Source organism: Mus musculus, chromosome 3 (genome assembly GCF_000001635.26).
Source record: "Mus musculus strain C57BL/6J chromosome 3, GRCm38.p6 C57BL/6J".
NCBI lineage: Eukaryota > Metazoa > Chordata > Mammalia > Rodentia > Muridae > Mus > Mus musculus.
The window spans coordinates 116,607,900-116,628,642 of record NC_000069.6 but is presented as its reverse complement, the minus strand read 5'-3'; the positions used below and the strand labels follow the sequence as shown (position 1 = coordinate 116,628,642).

At 42.2% G+C, this 20,743-nt stretch overlaps 2 protein-coding genes across 6 annotated transcripts in view; one reads left to right on the top strand and one right to left on the bottom strand.

Annotated features, from left to right (window-relative positions):
- The window catches only part of Sass6 (SAS-6 centriolar assembly protein), a 36,049-nt gene that overhangs the window by 2,344 nt on the left and 12,962 nt on the right, over positions 1-20,743 (bottom strand). For 3 of the 5 annotated variants that reach the window (NM_001289568.1, NM_028349.3, NM_001289571.1), the window contains 11 exons: positions 20,194-20,259; positions 18,260-18,379; positions 14,546-14,737; positions 10,193-10,387; positions 9,994-10,083; positions 9,740-9,919; positions 9,311-9,392; positions 8,452-8,585; positions 7,135-7,260; positions 1,476-1,570; positions 31-125 (listed from right to left, as the gene is read on the bottom strand). In NM_001289568.1, the coding sequence (NP_001276497.1) occupies positions 31-125; positions 1,476-1,570; positions 7,135-7,260; positions 8,452-8,585; positions 9,311-9,392; positions 9,740-9,919; positions 9,994-10,083; positions 10,193-10,387; positions 14,546-14,737; positions 18,260-18,379; positions 20,194-20,259 (1,375 nt within the window). Of the gene's footprint in view, positions 1-30; positions 126-1,475; positions 1,571-7,134; positions 7,261-8,451; positions 8,586-9,310; positions 9,393-9,739; positions 9,920-9,993; positions 10,087-10,192; positions 10,388-14,545; positions 14,738-18,259; positions 18,380-20,193; positions 20,260-20,743 lie in introns of all 5 variants that reach the window. The other 2 variants (XM_006502140.4, XM_006502141.4) reach the window with 2 other exon arrangements.
- The window catches only part of Trmt13 (tRNA methyltransferase 13), a 38,527-nt gene continuing 31,839 nt past the window's right edge, over positions 14,056-20,743 (top strand). The window contains exon 1 of the mRNA NM_030016.3: positions 14,056-14,884. The gene's annotated coding sequence lies outside the window, so the exon portion shown is untranslated. The remainder of the gene's footprint in view (positions 14,885-20,743) is intronic.

The following is a 20,743-nucleotide window of genomic DNA, read 5'->3' as shown; positions in this document are numbered from 1 at the left end:
CTCCACTCACTCAGTCACAGGTCTCCTCACCTGAGTCACTCAACAGATTCTGGCTAAGTCCGCGTAAAGGAATGCTAGCTTCTCTTCTCTTCAAGTATTTGGATTCCAATCCTAAAGTTTCACCACTTAAAAAAAATAATTTTCGTCTTAATTTTCACTTTATTGTTCATTTTCTCTGTTGAGTGTTCCTAGTTGACAAGAAATCAAAATGTTCTAAAATACCTTAGTACAACATTTTTTGACCACCTAAGTGATCATATGATGCCTGAACAACTCCATACCTGTGTCCTCCCTTGGTGAAGGTCAAACATCATACTAAAACTGGGACAAAGACTACAAGAAGAATAAATTCTATGAGTACTGTAAGATTATATATATCACAGCAAAGATGAGGAGATGAGAAAATACAAAAGAAAGCAAGTTATATACTGAGAATATTATCTTGAGTTTATTGGAGTCAATACAACATACCACAACATACCGTATTAGAACAAAGGCATACGTAACGTGACAGGAAAAATACATAACTGATTTGAGAGTACCATTAAAAAACTGCACGTATGTTTGTTTATTTTAACGTGTGTGGGTGTTTTGCCTGCATATATGTCTGCACATGGATGCCAGAAGATGAGTTACAGAGCTTGTGAGCAGCCATATGGGTGTGGAAATCCAACCCAGGTCCTCTGGAGGAGCACCACTGAACCATGTCTGCAGCCCTCTCTGAGACAGGGTCTCCCAGTGGAGCCTTGGCTTTTGTACTTACAGAAAACTACCTGTCTCTGCCACTTGAATGGTGGAATTAAAAGTGTGTGCCACCATGCCTAGCTTTAAAAGGGACTTCTATGTACCGATCCAAATACTTGTAAAAGCAGTCTTTACTTATAAGACAATCTTTTACTATATTATCTAGGGGGGCGGAGTCCTATAACTTAAAACCACATAAGAGAAATCACTTTTTCAAAGCTAAAAATCTAAATTTTCAACATAAAATATCTTAGATAAGCTGGGCTTGGTGGCGCACACCTTTAATCCCAGCACTTGAGGCAGAGCCAAGCAATTTCTCTTGAGTCTGAGGCCATCTTGGTCTACACACTGAGTTTCAAGACAGCCAGCGACACAGAGTCAGACCCGCTCTCAACAAGAATGGCAGTCATAGATAAATACAAGGCTTTCAAACACTGCCAGCATTTTCTAATGTGGCTTTTAAAGTGCTACAAAAATGCTGCAGCATCAACACTTGCAGTCCTTGAGAAGGAAGGCCTGCCTGGGTTGGGTTCCTAGCACTCACACGACAGCTTACAGTCCTCTAACTTCAGTTGCACGAGATCCTGCTATCCTCTTCTGACCTCTGTGGGAACCTGACAAATGTGTACACCTGTGTATACATACAGGCAAAACACTCAACACTGAAATCTTTCTTAAAAATGACTTTCAAAGAGGAGAACACTAAGCTGTTCTGTTGGTTGAGTACTTACTTTTCCTTATCATTTGAACAAGGCCTGTTAACAGCGGCTCCCGGCTGCCCATCTATCGAAGCGCTTGGTTTTGTAAGCTGCAGGTTAAAGTGAACCTGTGTGGAGAACACAGCTCATGAAGTCTGAACTGAGGCAGGTCCGCACTCAGCTGAGTGGCTAGGTTTTGCTTCTTGATAAATTAAAGATAATATAAAGATTCTGCCTGCATTTTACAGCACAAGGGCATTCTCTTAAGGCTTAAGAACCTGACTTCCCCTCACCAAAAACAGCCCCCGTGATACAAGTGACAAGGTGAAGAATAAACAGTCTGTCGTGAACACTAATGCATTTAAGCTCAATGACAGGACTGAAACTAACCTCGGCTTAGTTGGCCTGGTAGCACATCCCATGTGTTGGAAGGACCAAGAAATAGAAACCAAAACTACAGTGAAGTAACTTTTTGCCCCAGGTAGAATGGGAATTATCAAAATAAAAACAAATTAACAAATGTTGGTGAGGATTGTACAGATAAGGAATTCATACCCTGTTGGTGAGGATGTGTGTATTCCCAGTTGTTGCTAAGACCAATAGAGATGCTTTTCAAAGCAGTCCACATGGGATTCCTATGGATCTATTTTCTTCGTGGGTGAACGGAAAGGAATCAAAGCCCGAGTACAGAAGACAGAAAGCACACCCACATTCACTGTGCCACACTTCATCCCAGTCACGACAGGGTGGTCTAAGTGTCCATTAACATATAGGAAGAAAATGTGTGTGTGATAAGACACACACAACACACACACACAGCATACACACAGGTGGGGGAAGAGGGAGAGAGAGACTGGTTTTTTTAATAGTAAAATAGACAGAAATTGAAGACATCGCCTTAAACAAAATACAGTAAACACAAGTCTCTCTCACTTTCTCTCACTTTTGAAAGTAACTTCTCCAAACCAAGAAGGGCAAGGAAAAGATGCAAAGCACTGGGAGCAAAGAGGACCAGGGTAAACCTTCAGGTCGCGCCCATGAAACCACAGTGGCTGGATGTGGACCCAGCACACATAAGAAATGAACTGTGAGCCAGGCGTGGTGGCGTACGCCTTTAATCCCAGCACTCAGGAGACAGAGGCAGGCGGCTTTCTGAGTTCGAGGCCAGCCTGGTCTACAAAGTGAGTTCCAGGACAGCCAGAGCTACACAGAGAAACCCTGTCTTGGAGGAAAAAAAAAAAAAAAAAAAAAAAAAAAAAAAAAAAAAGAAGAAATGAACTGTGATACACAGAACAAAACAACCTTGTAAGCTACACATGCACAGTCTGACTCCAACCAGTGAGCCAAAGCCTTTGGAAACTAACTACAGGGGTCTGCTCACAGGTCAAGATACTCTCTGGATAGTGCACATTTGGCCCAGCAAATCCTATAAAAACAGCTGACATTGAAAACAGTCTATAAAAACAAATCAGACCTTGTAACTGCAACTTAGTAAATTATCTTTTTAGAAAGTATCTTATTTACAATTGGAATATACTCTAGATTCTCAATTAAACTATCCAGAATATAATCCAAAACTACTGTCTTAGGGTTTCTATTCCTGCACAAACACCATGACCAACCAAGAAGCAAGTTGGGGGGGAAAGGGTTTATTAGGCTTACACTTCCATGCTGCTGTTCATCACTGAAGGAGGTCAGGACTGGAACTCAAGCAGGTCAGAAAGCAGGAGCTGATGAAGAGGCCATGGAGGGATGTTACTTACTGGCTTGCTTCCCCTGGCTTGCTCAGCCTGCTCTCTTATAGAACCAAGACTACCAGCCCAGAGATTGTCCCACCCACAAAGGGCCTTTCCCCCTTGATCACTAATTGAGAAAATGCCCCACAGCTGGACTCGTGGAGGCATTTCCTTAACTGAAGCGCCTTTCTCTGTGATAACTCCAGCTGTGTCAAGTTGACACAAAACTAGCCAGTACAACTACTTAACAAAAAGCCCAGAAAATCTAAGCAAATTTACTGAATAAAGAACACAAATGATAACACCATAGGATAACAAACATCACAGTGCAGGAAAATGCTTTAAAGCAGCCATTGTAACTGTGCTTTAAGCAGAACAAACACTCATGAAACAGATGTCAAAAAAAGGAAAGGAAAGGAAAGGAAAGGAAAGGAAAGGAAAGGAAAGGAAAGGAAAGGAAAGGAAAGGAAAGGGGAAAGGGGGGAAAGGGGGGAAAGGGAAAGGGGAAAGGAAAGGAAAAAGAGGAAAGGAAAAAGGAAAAAGGAAAGGGAAAGGGAAAAAGAAGGGAAAGGGAAAGGGAAAGGGGAAAGGGGGAAGGGGAAAGGGGAAAGAGGGGAAAGGGAAAAAGAAGGGAAAGGGAAGGGAAAGGGAAAGGGAAAGGGGAAAGGGGGAAGGGGGAAGGGGGAAGGGGAAAGGGGAAAGGGGAAAGGGAAAAAGAAGGGAAAGGGAAGGGAAAGGGGGAAGGGGAAGGGGAAAGGGGGAAGGGGAAAGGGGAAAGGGGGAAGGGGAAAGGGAAAGGGAAGGGAAGGAAAGGAAAGGAAAGCCTGGCATATACAGGGCTCCACATTCAGCACCAAGGGAAAGGGACCAAAAAAGGGAAAGGAAACAGAATTCTAAAACTGAAAAAATAACCAATGGCTAGGTTCAACAGTAGGATGGAGCCAACAGAGCAATCAGTCATCTTGGCTGGCACAGCGTTGCGGGAGGGGCTGACATGTGCAAAGCCGGAGCTAGGAGGATGGATGGACTTAAGGCCAGTGTGAGCAGAGACCCTATCTAAAATCATCAAGGACTAAGGCTTGGGCATGTAGCTTAGAAGCAAAGTGTGTGCTCAGCAGAGAAAACATCCAAACACTTAAATAAATCAAGAGAGTTTTTTTTTTTCCTTTAAGTTAAAGTTCCATGACCCAAAAGGCCATCTACAATAAAAACAGAGCCAACTGGCAATGTGGCTCACACCTGCAATCCCAGCGCTCAGGCAGACTGAGGCATGAGGAACACTAATTCAAGGATGGCCTGGGCTACATGGTAAGACTCTGTCCAAAAATAAAACAGAGATGAAGGGAAATAGATGAGAAAAAGAGAGACACACGAACTGACAGAAAACATTTCCAAATTATTCTTTGGAAAGTATTCTTCTGATGGGGAACATAGTCCAGGACGCATAGGGCATCGTCTCAGTAAGAAACTGTTTATTATGTATTTGGAAACAGGGCTCAGCGGGCTGGGATGCTTGCTCCTTAGCCTCATAACCTGAATTCAACGCCCAGAATTTATACAGTGGAGAGAGCCAATTCCCACTAGGTTGTTTCTTTTGTTTTGTTTTATTAATTGAAAAAAGTAGTTCACAAAACAGACCTACTGAGGGCAACAGAGAACATGAAAAGAGTTTAATCTCACTAAATTTTATTTTTTGAGACATGTTCACTATGTAATCCTAGGTGTGTCAGAACTTACTATTCAGACCAGAGCTGCCCCTAACTCTGTAACTTTTAGGGACATGAAAGTTAAAACCACAATGAGATACTACAATTCACCAACTACAATGGTTACAATTAAGTTGAGGAGGATTCAGTCTTGGAAGGCTGCAGGAGATCTTAAGTATCAAACTGCTGGTAGTATACAGTAAGTCACTGCCTCCTTCTTCTCTTCCTCCTCTTCTCACTGCCACTCTTCTCTTTCTCTTCCTTCTCTTCTCACTGCCACTCTTCTCTTTCTCTTCCTCCTCTTCTCACTGCCACTCTTCTCTTTCTCTTCCTCCTCTTCTCACTGCCACTCTTCTCTTTCTCTTCCTTCTCTTCCTCCCCTCCCCCCTTCTTTTCTAACATAAGCCCTATGTAGCCCTGGCTGTCTGAAATGTGATATGAAGAACAGGAAGGCTTCAAATTCCCGGAGATCTGCCTGCCTCTGCTTCCTGAGTGCAGGGACTAACGACGTGGAGTACAATGCCCAGCCCAGGCTGGCTTTGAGCTTTCTGCTTTAACCTCTGGTTCCATGGCTGGATTGCTGCCATGTCATCTTGTAAGACTCTGGCAAGCCTTAACTTACTGGAGGACACCGCCCCCCACCCCCCCCCCCCCCACACACACCCAGTGAACAATGCGGAGACAGGATTGGATGCAAAAGCAAGAGGAATTTTATTGATCCAGCATGCTGAGGGCGCCCTGTACATGGAGAGAGAGAACGACCTCGCACAGCCCATCCGGAGAGCCTTTGTACAGTTTTTAAAGTAGCAGCCATTAGGCACAATGTGATTGGCAGAACAATGTGACTTTTAAACTGATTGGTCTTCAGGGAATGAGGTAGGTGGCCAATGGTTAGGGAATGTGTCTAGAAGCTCTGGGCCTTCCCTACTGGCAGGTGGCTGTAATTAGCCCCTCCCTTCCCGAGGGGAGGGGCGCCTATGTGCTCTAAGACCTTTCCCTCCCAGGAGGGGAGGGGTCTGGTGGAATTTCTCTAAGTTCCTGAGCTGACCTCTTCATTCTCCATCCTCTTTTGAAGCGCTCAAGTATATACTGTAAATCACATAGTTGTTTGGGATAGGATAAAGATATAATTCACAAAGAAAGATACTCTTAGTAAACTTATATGCTTTTTTCGGTTTTTACTCTTGAGGGCTCATCGTTTAAAAAGTATGGAGGGGCTGGAGAAAATGGCGCAGCAGTTAATAGCACTTGGTTTGTTGCAAAGGTTCAGAAGCTGTTTGCCAGCGCCCACGTTCATTACAACCACCTGTAACTCCAGCTCTGGGGATGGGATACCCTCTTCTGGCCTCCACGGACACTGGCACACATGTATGCACACATGAATAAAAACAAATCTTTAAAACAGAAAATACTGAGATAATAATACAAGAGGCTCTGAGAAGAAAACGGGGGTTGGGGGAAGAGGAAGGCTGGGGGCAGTGAGACAGCTCACTGAACAAAGGACCTGTGGCCAAGCCGAGGACCTGACCTCAGTCACTCGGACCTAAAGAGGAGATGGAGAGAACTGATCTCCACAAATTGTCTTCTAAATGCCCCACCGTCACACACACTCACATAAACACACACACAAGCACACACACACACACACACACACACACGTACATACAGAGGAAGACAACAGACACACAGACAATAAAATGTAATTTAAGAGTCAGACTCAGAAGCCGGAAGACAGTGTCACATCCTTCTAATTCTAGCTACTTGGGAGCAGAGGCAGGAAGATGGCCACCCAGAAAAACATAGTAAGACCCATCTCCAAACAACAAAACAAACAACAGAGACTGCCCACTCTACCCATATAGAAAAGAACCTGGAACGAGGCATGAAAATATTAATTGTAATAGTGATGATCAAGACATAAACTGAATACAAAGAAAATATTTGCTAGCTAATCAAGTGTGAGAGGATGGCTTCTCATGTACCACTTGAGAAGTGTGGCCAAAACTCGCCTTTAGAATGTGCCGCTCGAAGCCTGCCCTACAAACATGAATAAGAAAATGACTCCGGTACATACCTTAGCCATCTCTCTTCAGCTTGCGGACTCAGTAAAACAATGAGCAAGAGTGGACTGAGCGAAGATGCTGCAGACATCTGGTGCACGCATATACTACATATACTTTATACGCATATACTTTAACCACATACATACTACATAGTATTCATCTAATACATTATCTAGCACTTGGCTACCTTTGGTCCAGAGATAGGGTGGCTGGTGTTTTTGGCAGCTACTACATGAGGAAAAGCATTCTGGAATGTCAATGCAGAGGAGACAGGATAGCCAATTCCACAGCTTGGGTAATTTAGTCTATCAACCTAAAAAGCAAAATATAAAAAAAGATAAGAAATATTTCTAAATTATAATCATGTATTTGCTGGCCTAGAAGGTTTTAGTGTTTGCTGGTAATAATTACTAGTTAAGAGCAATATCTCAGAGGCCAATTTCCTCTAGCAAGACACCATAAAATTCTGCTGTTTCATAATCTAAGACTGGCATCTCTCTGGTCCACCTAGAGGGCCTTCCAGACTAGCTTTGCAAGTATGGGTCAAAGAAGCTACTGGGCTTGCTTGCCAATGGATGGGGCTAACACAAAGACTCCCCAGGCCCTTGGTGTCTCCAGCCTCACTGGCAGAAGGTGTGAGGAAGAGTGAGAGAGGAGTCATCCACAGTCTATTCAGAAAGAAAAGCATTTTACCAGATTGGGTAAAAACAGTACTAGTTTCTGTAAACAGACAAGTTGAAAACTGCTTAGAGAAATGGCAGCTACAGGCATCAGCCAGGACAGAAAGCTGTGAGGCCCTTTCTGTAGCCTTGCAAGCTTCTGTGTTCAGCTATGACTGACGGGTGTTCTTGTATTTATGCTGATTCATCCCGAGAGCACGTGTGATGATGACACTGTAAATGCTGTGCTCAGGAGGAGCCTAGGTCTTTAGCTGTAATAAGCACGTGCACAGCCCTCTCAGACTTGCCGTCCCACAACGCCAGGCCACCGCTGGGTAAGGAGCTGCCTCCCACCCCACCCCCCCACCCCCCCCATTCCTTGGGGAAAAGCTAGAAATGTCTGTCTCATGATGCTCACTCGGACTCTAGAACCATGAAGTCCATGTTACAAAGCTACCCCAACTCTGTAGTTTGCTACCGAATCAGTGTAGGCTTTTCTGTATAGTAGTTCCAAACTTAACAGTCTAAGTCTTGAATTTTCTCTGCTTGAAGTTTTCAAAACAATCTTTTCTCTGTGTGTGTTCATGTGTATTTTATGTTTCAGTAGTGATTTCTAAAGAAAAGTCTTATCAAGTACGCCCTTCGCACTTATAATTGCACACATATGGGCGTATATACACATTCATATACTCACAATCACGTAACGGCATGAAGCGCGCTCCTGAAGTCCAGCCTGCTAATCAAGCACGCGTAGGCCTAGGCTGCAGTCAAGGGCAGTGCACACCACCCCCTCCCTCCCGAGAAACTGTCGGCGCTGAGGAGCCTCACCCCCATCTCATGCTTACCACATTCAGATTGGGAGAGAGCCCACTTCTGATGGTGCTGTTGCTAGTAGAATGTGGGGTGGCAGAGGTTCCCAATGTGTCCTGTTTTCTTACCAGCTGATTTTCATTTAGCTCTTTGTTTAGCCACGTGATTACTTAAAACGGGGAATAAAAATCAAAATAATTTTATTTTAGTTTTTACTTTTCAAATAATTTACTCTAAGCACTCCTTTCCCTTTGTTTTGTTTGTTTGTTTGTTTGTTTGTTTGTTTGTTTTTCAGACAGGTCTCAATAAAGCCCAGGCAGGTCCACAACTAATGGTGTTTGGTATTTCTGCCTCAGTTGCTCAAAGGTTCGGATCACAAGTATACAAGACCATACCAGCTAGAAGTAGTTTTCTGTAGCATTCAGTTTCTATAGCTGCTTTATACCATGGTCATACAATGTAAGCTTGAAGAATATACTTTCTAGTTAAAGATGCTAATGTTATCAAGAGCCTCATGGGACTTTTTATTCTATTGCTCTCCCAAGGCCTTTTTCAACTCAAACTCTCTGACAGTTTTTGCTTCTAAACAGTGTCTTTCAGCCACTCAAGTCTTGGAGCTGAGAAAACGTTCAATTAAAGTTTAACCTTGCCAGGCACGGTGTTACATGCCTTTAATTCCAGTACTCAGGAGGCAAGAAGCAGCCAGAGCTGCACATGGAGACCCTGACTCAAAAACAAACAAAATAACAAAAAGAAAAAAAAAAGCAAATTGAAAACAGAAATTATTTATAAAACAATATTTTCATTTATCTGCATTTTTATTAATTCACATAAAAATTTAAATTAACAAAACTATAATAAGCCTTCTTTACAGAAAAATATAATATCACTTACATTTTTCATTATTTTTCAAAAGTTGTTTACTTTCTTCGAGTTTCTGAACTGTAGTTTCTAATTGTTCCTGTAATCTGCATACCTGCAATATTATCATCAGAATGAGGGAAAGTAAAGGTTAGACTAGCGCATTGTATACTCTTAAGTCAATATCTCATTAGTACTACAGATAAATGAGAATGCAGAAGTCAATTCAACTCTGTAATGAAATAGTTAATTACAAGCGTACACAGCTACCCACTCTGCACTCATGAGAACCCCGGCAGTGAGGTTATCACTACCTTATCTAGTGGGGTTTGGTTTAGATGGGGGTGGGGGGGAGGACAAAGCAACTGTCTTCATACAATCAAGCTCAAGTTCTCCCATCCATGTGGGGAAGCTCGCTAACTGCACAAAGCAACCCTAGCCTACAACAGGGGCAGTGACCACCTCTTGCTCTTTGGCACGAAGAAACTGCCCAGCGTCCTGTGATTCCTTTCGCTCCTTTTGTAGCATTTCTTCTTTCTCAGCCAATAGTTTTTCTTGCTGAATAGTAACTGTATTCTTCAGTTTCAATTTACCCATCAGAGTTTTAAGATCTCCTTGTAACTTCTTGATGATCTCATTTGCCTACGAGAAACTCATATGAATATTTATATAACCAAATGAAATATTAATATTTGGCTAAACATTTCAAAGCGAACCTTTAGAAGTTCTGCTGATAATGATTTTATTGTAGCTTCAAGTTTTCCCAGTTGTATCTGATTTTTCTCACCATTTTCTTCTAAAGCCACCTGCTAGAAAAAAACAGAACACAAGTAAGACACTGTGTTTGTTTATGGGAAGCATCAACAGTACATGTAGGAAATGTGATTTATTTATTTTTAAACTTTTACAAAAGACCTTTTGCTCTTGGATTGTATCGAATGCTTCTTTTGTTCTCAGAACAAGCTGGTCTTTATCTTTGATCTCCTGTTCTAAAACGGCCACTTTTGTTTGTAGCTGGTTGATGTGCTTTTCTTTCTCGTGGCATTCAGTATCCAGAGTACAATTCTCTCTTCTCAGAGAAAGGACCTCTTGCTTGGCCCGCTGCAGCTCCTGGAGGTTGGTTAGGGGAAGGAATTGTTATGCATCGTGTAAAAGGAAAATGAACCAGTTGAGTTATTTCAAACTAAGGTGTCTGGGGCCAGAGAGATGATTCACTGGATAAAAGCACCAACTCCCCTTCCAGAGGATGCCGTTCAATTCCCAGCACCCACATGGCGGCTCACATCAGTCTGTAACCGAGTCCCAGGAGATCTACTGCCTTCTTCTGGCTTCCATACATATGAGGTACACACATAGTGTAAAGACAGACATATAGACAAAACATTCATACACATAAAAAATAATAAATAAAATTTAGAAACAAAGCAAAACGAAACCTCATTACCTTAAAAAAAAAAACTTTCTAAAAAACTAAGATGCCTTACAAGCCAAAAATGTCTTCAAGGCTAGACCAGTGGTGTCTCTCTTCACAGCGCTCAGGGGCTGCGGCAGAATCATTACAACCTTGGGGTTAGCCTGAACTACATAAATCTTTTATCTCAATCCAAAAAGCAGCTTTTATTAATCTTAAGGTTCTAGTATGTTTTATAAAAGCCATGAAAATCTCTCCGGTGATATAAGTTATAGATGTGGATACAAGTGTAAAACATACTATTAATTCAAATATGCCAAGGAGAAGACAAAACAATTCTGACTTATGAAAAAAAAATACCATAACTTCTTAAATTTATAACAATTTTATAACTTACTAACTGAATCTAAGAGTAGAAGGAGTGGTAGTTATGGTTGTAGAATTAGTATTTTCTGATTGACTATAGGTATGGGTTTTTAGAATGGGAGCTGATACTGTGTAGTTTCTAATAAGATTTCTTTTTACTTTATGTGTATGAGTGTCTTTCCCGCATGTGTGTACGTGCACCACATCCATGCCTGGTGCTGAGAAGGTCAGAGAGGGCGGCAAATGGGAACTGTACTTATGGGTGACTATGAGCTACCATGTGGGTGCTGGAATAGAACCTGGGTCCTCTGCAAGAGCAACAAGGCTCTGAAGCACAGGGCCATCTCTCCAGCCCCATACCGTCTAAGTTTATTATCTACTTCTTATAATATATTAAAATTATTTTTTAAAGATTTATTTATTTTATGTGTATGAGTACACTGTAGTTGTCCTCAAACACATCAGAGAGAGCACCAGATCCCATTACAGATGGTTGTGAGCCACCATGTGGTTGCTGGGAATTGAATTCAGGACCTCTGGAAGAGCAGTCAGTGCTCTTAACTGCTGAGTCATCTCTCCAGCCCTTAAATTTTTTTCTATGTTAATAAATATGTTAACATTTCTGATTTTTTCTTTGTTTTATACTTAAAGCAAAGAAAAAAGCAAATAACTTAACTAAAAATAGGTCTCAAAACAATCTAGAATAAATCACTTCTCAATAAGCTAACAGCACCCCAACTGTAACTAATCTAAATCCAGTAAGTAATACCTAGGGAATTGTTTTAACAAAAAAAAATTAAGATAACTTTATAGTGCCCAACAATGCTTTTCAGAGCAGACTTTGGCTTCAGACAGACTTGACTTCAAATCAGAGAATATGTTCTGCGCAACTTCTTTCAGTGCCCTCATTTATAAAGTTGTCTTGACAAGTGTGTACTCATTTTAAGCACACATGCACATAAATAAATTTTAAATAATCTTTAATGCCGGTTCCTGGGAAGGAACGGACATGCGATCACCCTTGCTTTACTGGGAGACAGGTCTTGAAGAGAGAGAAGAGTGGCATAGAAGTCCTCAGGGCGCTAGACTGGGAAGAGACAGCTGCCAGCTATAGCATCATAGGGACCTGGACAGAAGACACAGACCTTGTAGTTCTCAAGAACAAAGCAGGTTCTGTCACTTGATGGTTTTCAAAGGGTGAGCAACCTTCATAGCATGTGCTACAGTCTGGCCTGGCCTAGGTGGCATAGGGTAAGAAAACAGGCACTAGGGAGGACCATAACCTTGTCTCGAAGCTGTGGATGGGGAAGTCTGCAAGACCATAGCATGGCGAGCCTATCTCTTACAAACATTCATGGCCTGGTATCTGGCAGCAAAAGGCCAGTGATCTAACATATAAATCCCCCCAAATATTTCAAAAATCCTTATGTAAACTGCCTAACATACTGACTGCACACAGTAAATATCCAATAAATGATAATCACTGTAGGACACTGCTGCCTACAATGTTTAACCTCACACAGTTATGAAACCGAACCCTCAGTGATAAAGCAAGGTTCCTCAGGCAGAAGCGACTCTCCACGGGTGCTCTGCAAACCTTGGAAGAGACGATGTGAAGTTACAGCTTAAACAGGAAATGTCCCCGCAGGCTGGATCTTCAGCTGGAGGCACTGTATTGGGAGGTTGTGGAAATGTGGAAGTGGGGCTTAGTAAAGGAAGTCAAGTCGCTGGAAACATGTCCTCAAGAGATGTATCCTGGCATGTCACTGTGTTGTCACAGTTCCCCTAACCACTTTCTGTCCATGTGAAATGAGTACCACATGTCCCAACTCCAAGGCACTGAATCCTATGCACAGCCAAAATGAAGCTTCTGAAATGGTGAGCCAAAATAAATGCCTCTCCCTTAAGTTGTTTACGTAATATTTTGTCACCGGTACAAAGATAACTACCACAATGAGGTTATATAAAAACATAATTGCCAGGTGGTGGTGGCAGCACAAGCCTTTAATCCCTGCACTCAAGAGAGAGAGAGAGAGAGAGAGAGAGAGAGAGAGATAAAGGACAATCTCTGAGTTTGAGGCCAGCCTTATCTACAGAGTTCCAGGGCAGCCAGGGCTACACAGAAAACTCTCACTGGAAAAACCAAAACCAAAAAAAATCCCCAAAACAAAAACAAACAACATAGTAAGATTATTAATATACTAGCTAGTTTGGGGATTTAGATGGGAGAAATCATATAGCATTATAATGAAGCCATTGATCTACTAAGGTACCAAGTGTGATGTCAGAAATGCTGCACTACTACAGGAAGGGTATAGGATAGAAATCCACACACACAGCTATTGTTGGTGCAGAATGTTTCAAGGATCTACACATAAAATGGGTGGAGCTTTAGCGTCTAAACATTATAATGAAACAGAATGTTGATTATCTCTGTTGTTAAACACAAAGACCTTAACAACCAGAAACAAGCTAAGCATGGTGCCACACACCTTTAATCCCATCACTTGGGAGTTAGAGGTAAGCAGATCTCTGAGTTCAAAGCTAGCTTGGTCTACAGAGTTCCAGGACTTCCAGGAATACACAGAAACTCTATCTCAAAAAACAAAGCAAACAAACAAAAATCAGAAATGGCGGCACAGGCCTCTGGTCCACCTACTAAGTAAGGCAAAGCCGCTTTGAGATCAGGAGTCTGAAGCCAATCTCGGGGACACAGGAAACCCTGTCTCAAAATACATACAAATAAATCTGAAAATAACTTCTACTAATAGAGACTATCACTCGTGCCAAGGCACGCACAGATGTGCTGTAGCAAACACCAACACTGTTTACATTTCTCTGATGTGCAAGGTTTGAAGCTCACTGCAGAGCACTTGCCAAGTATGCAGAAGGCCCTGGGTTAAACCCCAGCAGGGCAAAACAAACATTTCTGTGTGCTGGAAAGAAAGACAGGCAAACAACAGCCGGGTTACACCCCTCTCTTTCCCTGGCTGGAGCAAGCGAGTAACAACAGAACTCTGTGTTGCAGCCTCAGCATCTCTGCAGTGAGGTTAAGGGTGGCACCTAAATACGGGGTTCATTTCTGGAAGTCACTTCCACAGTGTCTGTGGTTACCTCGCACATGCTCAGTAAGCAACAGCTACTGTCTAGCAGTAGTATCCTCACTGGTCGTTCCACTTCATAGAGCTGCTGGACTACACTTGCCAACGCTGTGAGACACAGACACTGCAGTAATATTAAAAGGAACTGAAAGGATCTGAGGGCTGCTCCCGTGAATATTCCAACTCCACACTAAAATACCCAGTCTGTTTCCATGCTGTCCTGAACCAGCTCCGTCATCACACTTGCCACTCCCTGTTTTCTCTGCAGTGAGATGATCACTGTAGGGACAGAAGTTCTGTGCAGAGCATCCAAGGGAACAGCAGCCACTGAGCAGCACAGTAGCCACACTAAAGCCGAGGGAGCCCGCAACAGCAGCCAGCACGGGATACCTCTTCCACGCCAGCCAGCTTCGCCTTTAGCTCTCGGACAGTCGAGTCTCCTTTATACTTCCTCTCGGTGAGCTCTTTATTAGCTGCCTCTAACTCGGACAATCTGCTTTGTAGCTGGTGGATATTCCGTTGATGGAGGGTTTCCAGTTCCTTTTTCTGTTGCTCGTGCTGCTGTTGGCACTGAACTTGGGTCTATTATAGAGCAGTATGTCAAAGGAGAAAGAGCAGAAGTATAAAGATCAGAAAAAACAAAACATCATTTCTTCATCCTAATTTCTTCATCGTTTTCCAATTTCCCTGCTTAGAAGAAGTCTAATTACAGATTTCACGAAAGAGCAGGTAAGGTAAACAAAGGTAATTCCCAACCCTGAGAAGGTGTGATCCAAGGACCAGAACTTCAAAGTCACTCCCTGCTACACAGCAAGACTGAGGCCAGCCTGGGCTACACAATACTCTGTCTTAAAAAATAGCCTAACCAGAGTACAAGTAGACAGTCTTACTTGGAGGGAGCAAAAATATATAAAATCCCCAGTCACAAATATTATTTAATAAAAATGTAAATAAAAAAAAAAAAAAAAAAAAGAGGGGGGCCCAGGCATGCGGGTAAACTCCTTTAATCCTAGCACTCGGAAGGTAGAGGGCAGAGAATCTGAGTTCCAGGACAGCCAGGGTTACACAGAGACCCTGTCTCAAAGGAGGAGGGGAAGTATGCAGCTACACTCACTAGAGCCCTGTGCCACAGATCTCAGTCACTCAGAACTCATCGCTGGAGTGTCATTTACCCAATGGCTCACTCTTGTACCATGTAGTTTTATCTGTATTGTGATGTACAGATTTTTCTGCTATTATTCCCTAAACAACACTCTACAACTGTCTGCATCACATATATATACACACACATACATATATGTATATAGTATACATACATATACTGTATATAGTATATATATGTATAACATATATATATAGTTATAGTATTGGACATTGTAAATAACCTAGAGATGGTCCAAAGTATAGATGTGCACAAGTTATATGTAAATAGTATGCCACTTTGAATAAGGGACATTTGAGCCTCTGTATACTTCAGTATCTTGAAAGAGTCTCTGCACTCGGGAGGCAGGGGCAGGTAGATTTCTAAGTTCGAGGCCAGCCTGGTCTACAAAGTGAGTTCCAGGACAGCCAGGGCTATACAGAGAAACCCTGTCTCGAAAAACAAAAACAAAAACAAAAAACAAACAAAAAAAAGTCTCTGGAATTATTCGTTGTAGATACTAAGTGATATCAGTACCTGACAAAAAATTATATTTAGAATATATAAATAATTCCTAAAAATAGCAATAGGGATAATTTAACAATGAGCATGTTGAATGGGCATTAAATAATCACACTGGTTAGCATGCACACAAAAAAATTTCACTTTCATGTGGGAGGATTATAATCCCAGAACAGCAGTGTAAACCTCCACTGGAAAACAGGCAGTTCCTGCTAAAGCTACACACATGCCTATATTAGAACCCAGTCATTTCAGCAGTAAATTGTGCCCAAGACAGAGATTGTATACCAGCACAAAAAGAAATGGAGTAGGTTGCTCATATCAGTTTAATATATAACAACAAAATATCACAAATAATTCAAAGGCTAGCCAATAGGAAAACAAATAAGTCACAGTCTAGATATATAATAAAACACTGCACAATAATAACAGGAAACCATACAACTGAATTCCAAAGCTGTCAAGGGAAGGAAATAATACAGAGACATGCTATTTGAGTCAATTTATGTTGAACAAACAAAGCCAAGCAATAATGGCAGCAGTCAGAAAGGTGACCTCATATGGCAGTCTGAGTGAAATTGTCCTCCATAGGCTTATAAGAAGTAGCAGTATTTGAAGGATTAGGAGGTGGGGTCTTATGGAATAGATGTGGCCTTTTTGGCAGAAATGCATCACTGGTTCACTCTCTCTTGCCGCTGCCTATGAATCCAGATGTGGAACTCTTAGTATGCAGCATGTCTTTCTTCAAGCTAATGCTGATGATAAACTAAACTAAACTAAACCTGTGAACTGTAAGCCAGACCCAATTAAATGCTTTCCTTTATAAGAGTTGCCATGGTCATGGTGTCTCTTCACAGCACAGAAACCCTGACTGGGACACTCCCTAAGAGTAGCACACAGACTAGAAGGCACATAAGGAAGCCTTAAAGGGTGACACGATATTCTAAATTCTAATTTGAGTGAAAGTTATGCTTATTTTTAAAACCCAGTTATGCTGAGGGTTGGAGGTAGCACATGCCTTTAATCCCAGCACTCAGGAGGCTGAGGCAGGCAGGTCTCTGAGTTTGAGGCCTACAGAGTGACCTCCATGACAGCAGAGGCTGCCACACAAAGAAACCCTGCCTCAAACAAACAACCAGTTATACCCTTAACAGCAAAGAGCTGGCTAGTATTGAGCGCATCGACATTTATTATTAAAGCTATAAAACAGAAGGTAAGAATGACATCCCTCTACGAAACAGCGAGTGGAGCAAAGGTGAAGGTCATCCATAGAGGAAATGAAAATGGCAAAAAGTCACGTGAGAGGAGGCTTAGCTTCATGTAAAGATCGTGGAGGAACTGAGGCAAGCATCCCCTTAGTGCCTGTCAGGCGGCAAACACTAAGATGATTCATAGGAACACAGGGAAACAAGAACCTTTGGGATTCCATGTCACATAATCTTTTTAGGTGACAAGTATATTGAGAAAATTTTATATGGATTTGTCACAATGGAAACAGAAAGCTCACTGCACTCTGATGTAGTTGGCCCACAGAAACCAAAATTTCAAAGCCACTAGTGTGGCTAAAAGTTAATCTAAGTTGGATCTGAATGACAAATAACAGCTGTGTAGCATCAAAAAAAAAAGTATTTGAACTGATATAGAATAGTATCTTATGTTAAGTTTTTTAAAAAGTTATAATCAATATATCTAATAAAATTTTATTAGCATAGGATAAACCCCAAATGAACATCTATAGTCGTAATTTACTTTGCTACAAATTTATGAACAAATTATTTTTAAATTGCGTATCACTTATATATACACATAGAGAAAAGTCTACAAAACTGTATCAAATTTTCTACAGAGTTGAGCATCAATATGACGACCTTAAGGGAGGACAACCTCCAGGCAACCACGGAGGGCTGATGGCTGGGAAACAGCAGAACAGGCTGCCCAGACTGTAGGCCTCCCCACACATATTCACAGATGTGCAGCTAGGCTTTCTTTCATGTGGGCCTGAACAACCCTTGAAGCAGGGGCTATCCCAAAGGCTGTTCCCTGACTGTGGGATATGTTCTTCTACCTGGGCTGCCTTGTCTGGCCTCAGTGGGAGAGGATGCACCTAGCCCTGCAGGAGTCTTGATGTGCCAGGGTCGGGGGCTACCCCCACCTGCTCAGAGGAGAAGGGGGTGGGGGATGGGAAAGGATTGTGGGAGGGGGGCAGTGAATGGGATGTAAAGTGAATAAGTTAAAAAAAATTACTAATTAGGAAAAAAATGCCAATGCTGACTACATAATCTTTGAGTAGTAAGACTGAAGAATAAGCTTTTAATTTTGATTTTATATACTGGTTAGATATTTGAAAATTTTAAAGCAAGCATGTATTACTTTTATAATCAATGGAGTAACTAAGAATCATTTTAAAAGTGACATTTTCCAGTGGCCTGTAGTGTTCTTACCTGCAAGGCCTTCTCCTTCTCAGCTGTTAACTCCTGAGAGTGCTTATTCGTCAGCGATGCTGTGTGCGAGGCCCATTCACTCCGCAGCTTATCTAATTCTTGCATTTTTTCCGACAACGTCTAAGTTAGAGGTCAGCACAACATATTAGGACAGTCTCTTGAGTACACTACACTCAGACTAGAACACAAAGTGCTTAACAAGGTACTGCTAAGGAAATCTCAGCTCTTTAGTACACACTCGAGGCTTTTCCCGCACATGAGACTCGACACAGTTCTAGAGCTGCAATGGCCCACGGTGGAACTTGAACTTTTAACTTCATCTAGCTCTGCAGCAGATCCTCTCCTCTGACTTAAGAGACTCGGTATAGTAAGTGTCTCCTAAGTCTACTTCTTATACTTCAGCACCGCAGCATGTCCCCCAAAGGACCATACTGTACAGGAGGATTTCTGCCTACAGCCATGTTGCTTATCCATGTTGCTTATCAAGTACTTTCACCCGAGATGTCAAAGGTGAAGGGCAAAGGTGTAGTGGGTATCGCAAACCACGATAAGTCCATTGAAAGGATTAATTCTTTTTTTGTTTTGGTTTTTGGTTTTTTTTCAAGACAGGGTTTCCTCTGCGTAGCCCTGGCAGTCCCGGAACTCACTTTGTAGACCAGGCTGGCCTCGAACTCAGAAATACGCCTGCCTCTGCCTCCCAAATGCTGGGATTAAAGGCGTGCACCACCACACCCGGCTGAAAGGATTAATTCTTTTGAGAGACAGAAAGAGAGAGAGAGAAGGGAGGAAGGGAGTGTACTGGCTAGTTTTGTGACAACTTGACACAGCTGGAGTTATCACAGAGAAAGGAGCTTCAGTTGGGGAAATGCCTCCATGAGATCCAACAGTAAGGCATTTTCTCAATTAGTGATCAAGCAGGGAGGTCCCCTTGTGGGTGGTGACATCTCTGGGCTGGTAGTCTTGGGTTCTATAAGAGAGCAGGCTGAGCAAGCCAGGGGAAGCAAGCCAGTAAGTAGCATCCCTCCATGGCCTCTGCATCAGCTCCTGTTTTCTGACCTGCTTGAGTTTCAGTCCTGACAACCTTTGGTGATCAACAGCAATGTGAAAGTGTAAGCTGAATAAACCCTTTCCTCCCCAACTTCTTCTTGGTCATGTATGCACAGGAATAGAAACTCTGACTAAGACAGAAGACTTAATAACTTTTATGCCCATTGTTGTTTTGCCTGCAATGTATATCTGGATCCCCTGGAACATAGCTGGGAACGGCCATGTGGGTACTAGAAATTGAACCACGGTCCTCTGGAAGGGGAGCCAGTGTTCTCAACTGCTGAGCCATCTCTCCAGCCCCCACAGGATTAATTCAGTCTTAACACAGGAAGGAAGGGAAAGGAGGCAGCAACTGAAGAGCATTTTAGGCCAGACAAGTAAGATGAATAAAATGAAAGGGCTGATGAGAGCTCCTGCTATGACTCCATGTACCCATGGGAGGAGAAAACCAAACCCACAAGTTGTTCTCTCATCTCTACTTGCATGCCATGGTACACACATGCCTACACACACACATACAGATACACACACACATACAGATACACAGAGAGAGAGAGACACATGCACGCGTGCACACACACATAAAATTTAAAAGAGTAATAATATTTTAAAGGAAAGAGAGTAAGTGATAGATGCTAAGCGGTGTCTTAATAATGACTTTAAAAAGGTGTTGTATGTTAGGGGTAGCAGAAATGTTTGGGTGGAATTAAATATCTAAAAGAAAGCATCAATTTAAGATAATTAACTGTGGGGGAAGAGGTGCAAAGAGTGGCGAGCCATCAACAATCTATTTTGAAAGAAGATACACAAAGGCTTGGTTTGAATTGTAGAAAGAATTCAGGACCAATTTTGGATTATTTACAAAGACAAAATGAAAACTGAATTACCTCTTGTGTAATGTGCAGTTGCCTGGTAACATCATCTAGTGATCTAGTCAGTGATAATTTTTCTTCCTATGTATAAAAATAAAATTATGCAGCTTACAATTGAATACAATCGTCCATAGCCAAATACCAGCAGCATGCAAAGAGCCTGCTGAACCTGCAAAACCTCAGGCCTTCTAAACTAGAGCCTGTGTCTTCACAAAACCCCAGATCTGTGTGCCCTGAGCCCCGAGCTCTTTATGTAACTACTTCAGCATGCAACTGACATGGATTTTCTTTTCTTTTTCTTCTTTTTTTTTTTTTTTTGGTTCTTCGAGACAAGGTTTCTCTGTGTAGCCCTGGCTGTCCTGGAACTCACTTTGTAGACCAGGCTGGCCTTGAACTCAGAAATCCGCCTGCCTCTGCCTCCGGAGTTCTGGGATTAAAGGTGTGCGCCACCACACTCAGCTGACATGGATTTTCTTAAGCAGAGACACCATGCTGTTCTTGTACCACACCCTTTAGCATTTTATAATATTCAGACCATGTTCGTATACTTATTTTCAATGCACAT